This window comes from Gossypium raimondii, chromosome 12 (genome assembly GCF_025698545.1).
Source record: "Gossypium raimondii isolate GPD5lz chromosome 12, ASM2569854v1, whole genome shotgun sequence".
NCBI classification, from domain to species: domain Eukaryota; kingdom Viridiplantae; phylum Streptophyta; class Magnoliopsida; order Malvales; family Malvaceae; genus Gossypium; species Gossypium raimondii.
Genome location: NC_068576.1, coordinates 13,830,452 through 13,840,675, shown reverse-complemented (window position 1 = coordinate 13,840,675; position 10,224 = coordinate 13,830,452). Strand labels below are relative to the sequence as shown.

The 10,224-nt window shown below is 36.2% G+C and overlaps 1 protein-coding gene across 1 annotated transcript; it reads left to right on the top strand.

The window, feature by feature from the left end:
• Positions 1-2,559: 2,559 nt before the first annotated feature.
• LOC105763356 (hypothetical protein) lies at positions 2,560-3,561 on the top strand. Its single transcript, XM_012581574.2, has 2 exons — positions 2,560-3,108; positions 3,218-3,561. Exons 1-2 carry the CDS (start codon positions 2,626-2,628, stop codon positions 3,248-3,250), a joined length of 516 nt encoding a protein of 171 aa, XP_012437028.1. The 5' UTR covers positions 2,560-2,625; the 3' UTR covers positions 3,251-3,561.
• The last annotated feature ends 6,663 nt before the right edge of the window (positions 3,562-10,224 follow it).

The window sequence follows — 10,224 nt, the reverse complement described above, 5'->3', positions numbered from 1 at the left end:
CAGTCAAGTGAGTAAGATCAGGTGTTGACATAGTCATCCTGTTGCTTATGATTTTTATTTTTATTTTTTTGTTGATGGCAAAGTAGTTGCGGATTCGCTATTTCGCGTTCAGCTACTTATGTTTCAGTTTGTTGTTTCATTTTTCTCCTTCCACTGGTTTTAGACTGTTGGGATGTGCTAGTGTTGGCATTTTGAGTCTTTTTTTTACTCAGCTGTGTAATGTTTTGGTCTTTTCTTTTGGTTTGATATAGTTGCGTTTAGGGGTGCAAAATTCGGGTAAAACCGAAAAAATTCGGTTAACCGACCGATTAACCGAATTCGGTCGGTTAACCGAATTTTTTCGGTCGGGGGTCAATTAATTATTTTTTAATTTTTCGGTTAACGGTTAATTCGGTTCGAAACCGGTCGGTTAACCGAATTTTTTCAGTTTAACTGAAAAAATTAATAAATAAAATTATAATATATAAATAGGCCCACTATTCACCTAAACCCAATCCAAACCCAAGTATTCAACCCAACCCAATTAACCAACCCAACCCAATCATAAAAAAATTACAAATAATTTAATAAATAAAAATAAAATTCTAAAACTAAAACTAAAGTCTAAAAGTCTAAAAATAATTTAATTATGTAGTGATTCAATTCGGATAATTCGGATAATTCGGGTAATTCGGATAATTCGGATAATTCAGTTAATTGGGTTAATTCGGTTAATTTTTAACCAAAAATAAAAAAACATATAATTTTCGGTTAATTCGGTTAACCGACCGAATTAACCGAAAAAATTTCGGTTCGGTTAACGGTTAAAGATTTTGAAAGGTCGATTAATTCGGTTAATGTTATTTCGGGTCGGTTAACCGAATGAACACCCCTAGTTGCGTTTTGACTTATGTGCTTTTTATTTATATTTTTTGGGACTTTTTAAGGTTTTTTCTATCGTTAATAAATTCTTTCAAAAAGATATTAATTAATTTAATTTAAATAAAATAATAAAATTACATATTTATACAACATAGCTTCATTAGTTTAAAAATTTAAAGGGTATTTATGTTGTATATATTACATAGATATAAATGATATATATATATATATATACTAGTTTCTTTTCCCATGCGATACATAAAATTGATTGTATGTATCAATTAAAATTTATTACAAAATTTATAAAGTGTTTAGAAATATTATGCTTGAGAAAGTAAAAATAATATAATATAAATTTTTAATTTGTAGAATCATTATACTTTCTATTATGATCAATATATGTTAAGAATAAAATAAATTAATGTTTAAAATAAACTTGAATTAATTAAATACATTCAAAGCCAAACAAAAGTAAAAATTTAAAGCGAAAAAAGTTCATAATTTATAAAAGTATAATGTTAATTTAAAATTAATAAATTTTGATAGTAAAAATTTAAATGTACATTAACAAATACTAATGTTGTTCATTTATGGATTCTAAAATGTTTTATAATAATACTTAATTTGTTTTTGTATAATTAAAATATATAATTTTGAATAATGTTATGTAAATTTTATATTTTGGTAGAATAAATTAAAATACTATTAACATTTATTATTTATTCTAATTACGATTCTTTAACATTATGTATTAAAAAGTAATTAATTAAGTTATTTAAAATTACAAAATGTAGTTTTTAATGCATTGCTTAAATTTTAATTTAATTTACATGTGATATATGGAAATAAATATAATTTTTAAAATATATTAGTTAAATTTTTAATGTTTAGTTAAAATTAAAATAATTTTTTAAAAATATTTATTATTTAAACATTTAAATATGGTAATATGAATTTTCAATTAATTAATTGAATTTATTTGTTGAGCCCTAAGATCATAGAGAGTAAAATGTTTATGTTAATTTCATAATAGTAAAATTTTATTAAAAAGAAAAAGAAAAAAAATCATAAGTAATTGAAAATATATAGGAGTATTGTAGATAATATTATTAAATTATTTTTAAATTAAGAAAAATTATAAAACTATAGGACTAAATTAATAAATAGAAAAAACAAAAACCTTATCAAAATAATAAAAAAAAGTTGAAAATAACTTTATTTTTTTTAGGGATAACCTTTTTCTGTATCTTATATATAATTAAAATTGTATCACATTCACGTATGAGTATTTAATATTTTAACTATGCCACTAACTTTACGGTGGGAAAGAATTCACAGGGGTGGAATGACCAAGGACTGTTTCTAGAGGAGTGTTTATCTATTTATTATTTTTATCGATTATTGTACAACTTTGGAGGAAAAGAAAGCTTCTTAGTAACTTCTCCTATGTCCAGACGAAAGCAAAAAAATAGCATATAAATAATACTTGAGGGATTCTGTTTCTGTCTTCCAAATTGGTCATCATTGAATGCTAATTAACATGTCATGACAAAAAGCATCACATCATGGACATGACATGCATGAATTCAAAAGATAAACACATAACATCAACTCATCATGCTCCCGCCCCCCGCCCCCCCCTACTTCCTTAGATATAAATACAAACATCTACTTCGTAAGTTGTAATAGTGTAAGAGTGTCCCTATAGAATTTATTAGGGTTACTTGGTTTCCTTTCCTTCCTTTTTCCATGTTTTAAAAGCTCATGGCATGCTTGGAAATGTATAATAACTCCGAGCACAAAAGTCATCACCACTGCGCCCCAATGAGCCCAAGAATATCATTCTCAAATGACTTTGTGGAGACTCAGCAGATTACGAGACAAGAGAGGAGCTCAAGGGAGGCTCCAGTCTCCTCAGACTTTGAATTCTCAGTCTCAAACTACTCCATGATGAGTGCTGATGAGCTTTTCTATAAGGGTAAGCTTTTGCCATTTAAAGATACTTGTAGCAATCATATGCAAAGGACTTTGAGAGAAGAACTTCTTGTTGAGGATGATGATAATGATAATGTGACACTCAGCCCTTCCAAGGGTTCCACAAGGTGGAAGGGATTTCTAAGTCTCAAGAGAACCCACATTGGATCCAAAAATGCTAACAAGAGTGAAGGGTCCGTGGAGCGATTGGGTAACAATACTAAAAGATCTGGTTTTGTTCACGAGGACACCCGTGTTAACAAGACTTCACAGGTGAGAGAGAGAAATAAAACAACTCTTTTCTTTATCTTTTCCCTTTATTAAGCTAACTATATGAAGGTTTGTTTGTTTAATCTAATTTCATCAATGTTATTTGTTGCAGGACCTTTTGAGTGAAGGGGGGTCAAGCTTCTGAGATGTGGACTTTTGAGTATAGTTGCACTTTTTGAAAGGTATAACTTGTAGAGTTAAGGAGCATTTTTTTTTTAAAAAGAAAAAAAGAAAAGAAAAAGGGAAGGCTGGGAATGACCTGAGGTTTGGATAAATTTGTAGGTCTTAAAACTTGTTCTAATGGGGGGTTTGTTTTAAATTTTTTTTTCTTCATTTGAGGTGTAGTCACAAGTGTTCCATTTATCTCCAAGGAGATGGGTATCTGGCTGTTTGTTTGTAAAAAATATTTGCAGCTCAAGAGAACTTGTTTCTGATGTTGAGCAATTCATAGATCTATCCTGGACCCTTTCGTCATGTTTTTTTTTTTTAACCTGGATCTACTCATGTAATTTCCATTGATGCCTATAAATTAATGCATGAAAAAAAGAGAAACAGGATCTGGGCACATGTTAGTAACTCTTACATAGGGAGGTGGGACGGCGGAAGAGGAGTGGAAGGACTGGCAAGTGATCAGCAATGAATGTGACAGCTAATGCACCACTGTTCTACATATTGTTTATTACTTGCTTAAGGAAATGAGTGCTAGCTTTTAGGCTGATTTAGGATTCAAAAGTGGTTGAGGATTCAAGTTACTTTCTAAACTTTCATTAAACCATAAACTAAATGCGTGAAAGTTAATTTACAAAAAATGTGGCAAGCAGGAACACTTGCCTCGTAGTGTTCCTGTCTGTCGGGTCTGATCACAGTTTCACCAAGTAATGAAACCTCATTCAAGAGAGAGCAAGCGGTATGGTAGCATCAATCCTCCACCAATGTCACATAATCATCCAAGGAATTGGGGAAAAACAAAACTGTAAAAAACATAACAATCAATGAAACCTGAGTGAGAGAGACAACTAATCTCACTACAGTTTACAGATTTCCTACTACCTACTAATCTCCTGTCGACATCTTTGAAACAAACTAGGGTTGCCATTTTGCTAGAGTCGCTGACATAATGCATGTACATATGTATATGAACCAGTGGTACATCAAATCTGAGCTCATTTGTTTCTGCCTTATATTGCAAAGTCTCAATTTCAACTCGGCTAAGTTTTGCTTCAAAAATGCATTATTATCTCATCCTCTTGCTGGCTGCCTAATGATCTGTAGGCCAGACATCTTATTCTTCTTTTGAACGGAAACTAGTGGAAGAGATTTTGGACATTTCCTCTTTGTAGTTGTACAGCTCTTTCACCAGTTTCTGCATCTTCTTCTTTTTCCAGAAATTAAGTTATAATGCAAACCTTCTGACATGAAAGCATGATCTTTAAGATACCAAACAAGGACACCACTCAACTTGCCACCATCACCTTGTTTTGTATGAACATCCAACTTTAGGAGTCTAGGGGCCCATCCTGTTCACTCAAATCCTTTGCCCTTATAATGTAATATATATCTTAACACCTTTGCAGAAATGATAATATCCATCATGGACAAATAATAACATTTAACAGATCCAAAATTAAGTTTCATATTTCATGTGCTAAGCTATAAATTATCTAACAAGGTTTATGCAATCGCTAAAGAGAGAAATAGACAAATGACAACATTTAACAATATCATAATGACCTCAAGTGAACAATCCTCAAGTAGTCTCAGACAAGACAAGATAAATCATAAACTAACAACTTAGTTATACTAGGACAAAACCATAGAAGTTGAACTTGTCATTTCTCAACTCTAATTAACATCGGAGCACTTGTGCTTAAGCTTCATAGGCATAATACACGCATGATCATGGAAAACTTTATTATACATCAGGAGAAGGAGATATTGTCGCATTTAGCAACACTCTCAACATGTGACAATGTTTCATTCTTTTCATACAAGTATAGTCAATAGAATAAATTGCATAAGGAGCCACTTCTCTTGCACCTAGATGATTAAATTTCTTCGTCTGATCAGTTGATATGACATGCTGAGTTTCAATGTCCCTTTTTCTTGAGAGGAAAAGGGCCAAATTCTAGACATGGTTCGTCATCTATGTTTCAGAAAGGGACATGCATCTACAATGTTTGACATTCTAGCCAATCCCACACTGCAATGAACCCACTTCCTGATAGTACAATCACCTAAATATTCCTTTAGCAGCAACATACTTCTACCCTTCATTGGTTTTTGTATGATGTGTCTAGGGGATGAAGCAAAAACTCTTATTTGGATGTAAATTAGTTTATTTTTACGTAGTAAATCTATTTCTCCTGACTACTATCAAAATGTCCCAACAAACTAATAAAATAAAATAGATGATGATAACAACCATATATGACCCATGAAGATCTTATGAACTTTCTACAAATATCAACATGACAGGTAAGTGGTAAAGAGTCCTCTCCTGAAATGGATGGCATTTCTACCCTCTCCCTTTCAATCCTTATTTTTCTTGCATTGTGTGTGCGTTTTCCTAGTTGACCTTCAAAGAGAACATATATGTTTTCTACCCTGTCCTTTTTGTTTCGTCTACCATGTTTTCTTGTACGAAACAAAATAATGGAATTGATTCCAAATCTTTGCAATCAAAATTGAAACGAGTATAGAAGGATCTACTTCGACCAATGAAATTATAGAATTGCAGATCAAATTGGAATCCACTTTCAAATAATCTCACCATAAACTTGCCATAATGCACGTATGAGGGCTGTTTTATAAGCAAATTTCCCATGTATGTTGGCTCTTGATTTGGCTGCCAGAATTAGCCACATGCAATCCTTTTCTGATGACACGAGATCTAAGAATCGACAACATACATCCTCGACATCGATGTCATTAGGTTCAATCATTGCCTCTGAAGAAAGCTAGGTAACTTTTAGAATTTCTCTTCAAACAATCGTTTACTCAAATGAACTATGTTTACAAAAATGAACTTAGACTATTTACTTGCTTCAATACAAAGCCAGACCATCGTTTTTATACTCACAGATAACTTGCTTTCTTAAACAAACTAGCCAACCTTCCAACCTTCACTAACTACCTCTCTAACCGTTTTATTATCCTTAACATGCATCCATCTTCTCTATTGACAAAACCCGAAGAAAATTTCTAAATCGAGCAAAATAGGAAAGCGACAATGGTTTGGTTAACACATCAGCAACTTGATCGGACGTAGGAACTTCCCCTACAAAAACCGAACCATCGGCAACCTTCACACGAACAAAAAATAAATCTAACTCCACATGCTTAAATTTGGAGTGTAACACAGGGTTAGCAGCAACTGCAACTGCACTAGAACTATCACACCATATATTTGGTGGAGAAGCAGACCCAATATGCAACTCTCGTAACAACGAAAGTAACCACGGAACATCACTTGTAACAGCAGCAAGACTTCTATATCCAGCCTCAGCCGTAGAACGCGATACCACCTGTTGTTTCTTCGATGACCATGAAACAGGATTAGACCCAAAGAAGACACAGTACCCCGAAGTAGACCGCCAATCATCAAAATCCAACCCCCAGTTTGCATCAGAAAACCCAACTAAATAGAGAGAATTAGACCGTCGAAAAACGATTCCAAAATCAAGAGTAGCAGACAAATATCGTAATATTCTTTTAAGAGCAGCCAAATGAACTGTGGTAGGATGATGCATAAACTGACATACCCGATTAACCGCATAAGCAATATCAGGCCTAGTAAGAACCACATATTGTAACGCACCTGCCAGACTTCTGTACTCAGTTGGATCAGATAAAAAATCACCATCATTCTTAGAAATGTGCGACGAGCTAATCATGGGCGTATGAACACCTTTAGCACTTGCCAAACCACTACGCTTCAACATATCCCGGATATACTTCCTTTGACAAAGATGAAGACTTCCACACGACGACCTGGTAACCTCAATTCCTAAAAAATAGTGTAAATCACCCATGTCCTTTAACGAAAATTCATCATTCAATAGCTGTACAAACCAGTCAATAGACGACGCCAAATTACCAGTAATGATAATGTCATCAACATAAACAAGAACATATAGAGTGGAATCCGAGCGAACTCGAACAAATAGAGACGCATCCGACTTAGAGCCAACAAACCCAACTGTCAGAAGAAAATTTCTCAACTTTTCAAATCAAGCTCGTAGAGCCTGACGCAAACCATATAACGCCTTCTTTAGACGACAGACCAAAGGTCGCCCATCAGAACCAAGCTTAACATATCCCGGGGGTTGCTGCATAAACACCTCACTATCAACATCACCATTTAAGAAGGCATTGTTAACATCAACTTGTCAAAGCAACCATCCTTTAGTAACCGCAATGGACAAGATAACCCTTATAGTAGCAGGTTTTACAGCTGGACTAAATGTTTCTTGAAAATCACACCCCGAAACTTGAGAACAGCCTTTTACCACCAGACGTGCCTTGTATCGTTCAACCGTGCCATCTGGGTTTTTCTTTACTTCAAACAACCATTTGCAACTAATAACTTTACGACCTGATGGCATAGGAACAAGTACCCAGGTACCATTCCGTATTAAAGCGTCATACTCAGCTTGAGCAGCAGCTTGCCAGTCAAGGCTAGCGACAGCTTCTTCAATCGTTGATGGTTCGACAACCTCGACCGCAAGAGCCTTAGGTTTAAAAATACCAGCCTTCGAACGAGTGGTCATAGGATGAACGTTCACATTAGGCACTGACACATCTGGTCCTGTAGGGTCAGACGGAACTCAAACAACATGCGTGGAGGACTGAGTTTTAGAATTCAAGAAATCATGATGATCATTATCACCTTCAGTCAACATCTCATTCAACGAGGGAGTGTTACGACAATTAGTATTTGTTGGACTAACAGTCACTCCATTCTGAGGACTCAGAAACCCAGATACACTAGGTGGACAAACATTACCAGGACCAGAATTCCTTTCCAATACCGGATTAGTCTCAAGAACAGGAAAGTAGGTAGGTATAGTACTCACCTCCCGTGACTTAGACACACTCGTCGGAGAGAGGAACCGTGACTCATCAAACTCTACATGTCGCGAGACAATAATGCGACCATCTGGCAACAGACAGTGATATCCTTTGTGACAAGGGATATAGCCCAAGAACGTACACGGTTGAGACCGAAATTCTAATTTATGATGCTGAAACGGGCGCAATAACGGATAGCAACAACACCCAAAAATACACAAATGATCATAAGAAAGGTCTTGCCCATAGAGCACATGATATGGTGTCTTACCATCCAGCACTGGTGTGGGAAGACGATTTATTAGATGAACGGCACATGTAAACGCATATGCCCAGAACTCCATCGAAAGTCCCGCTTGTGCTAAAAGTGTAAGCCCCATGTCCACAATGTGTCGATGTTTACGCTCGGCAACACCATTCTGTTCAGAAGTGTGCGGACACGACACACGATGAATGATGCCTTGGGACGCTAAAATCGAAGCCAACGCGCGATACTCACCACCCCAATCACTCTGGAATTGCTTGATGGTCTTGCCAAACTGATTGTAAACAAGTTTCTGAAACTGAATAAAATAGGTCATAACTTGTGACTTCTGCCGAATTAGATATACCCAAGTAAATCGAGAACTCATGTCAATAACGACACATAGTACCAATTGTTATTAGAAGCAACCGAAACAGGTCCCCATACATCCGATACAACCAACGAAAAGGGATCGGTATACTCAGTATTGGAGGCTGAAAATGGAAACTTATGAAGTTTACCGTTTTTACAAGCAGTACAAACATCACTAATAGAGACTTTATTCAAAGGAACATGACACTTATGTAAAACATTTTTAACAACAATAGATGACGGATGTCCAAGACGCTTATGCTATAATGAAAACAACTCACTGTCGGTAGTCGGAGTCGAACAATCTACCTGAGCAGCAGACATACTAGGAACACCATCTTGTATAGAGAACCGGTATAGCCCATTATGAATATGCCCCGTCAGTAAAACCTCCTGTGTCACGTTGTCCTTAATCACACAATAAGTAGAGTGAAACTCAAAAAACACCCCATTATTAGTTGCAAATTGAGATACTGATAACAAATTTTTCCGAATAGTTGGGACACATAAAACATTAGATAGCTGAAGCAACCTAGACCGTGTCGGTAAAACACTTTGACCAACGGATGATATCATTGCGGGTGTACCATCACCCATTAAAATAGAAGACGTACCTGAATAAGGATTGGCATGATATAGATTGGACGGGTCCCGACAAACATGATTGCTGGCTCCTGAATTAGGATACCAAGACGACATCCCAACTGGTCCAGGAATCGGCGAGTCAGACTCATCCCCACTCACTCTATGTCGATCAGAGTTAATATGAGAGCTGGATATCGACGGGTCAGAGTTATCGGACGCATGTATATCTCCCAGTCTAGGAAGTCCAAAACACGGATTTGAAGCTGAAAACACACGCGCACGCGGCTTGGTCCGCCACGGAACTGTCGTGTCACCAGTCGGTTTAGCCGGATCGAGCTGAACATTATTCACAAACGATTTGCGGGCATCGGAGGAGGAATATTTGGCCCACCATGCTGCCCAATATTCAGCCCAACAGAAGGCGCCATGCCAAGCCCGCCATAAACACCACCATTCGGCCCACTAGCTTGAGGCCCAGGAGTTGGAGGCCTGAAATCACACCGTTCACCACTCGGCCTAGACCAACCATTTGGCCAAACCTGCTGGCCTCCACGCTGTTCATTGAATTCCCTTTCAGCACACCAATTTTGACCATAATCAAATGAATTTTGACCAGGCCCAAAGCAATTTTGACCTGTAGCACAATTAACTTGATTAGTCCCATAATATTGTTGACCAAAATTAGAAATCCTAGGTCTTGTGTTTGATTGAGACGGCCAGCCACTATCGCCGGAGTGGAGATTCGGCATCTGACTGGGCATCGGAGGTTGCACCGGAGAAGACTCGTCACGATGGTATCGATAATAACATTTCTGAGCCACGTGTCCAAACCGAGAACAGATTTGGCA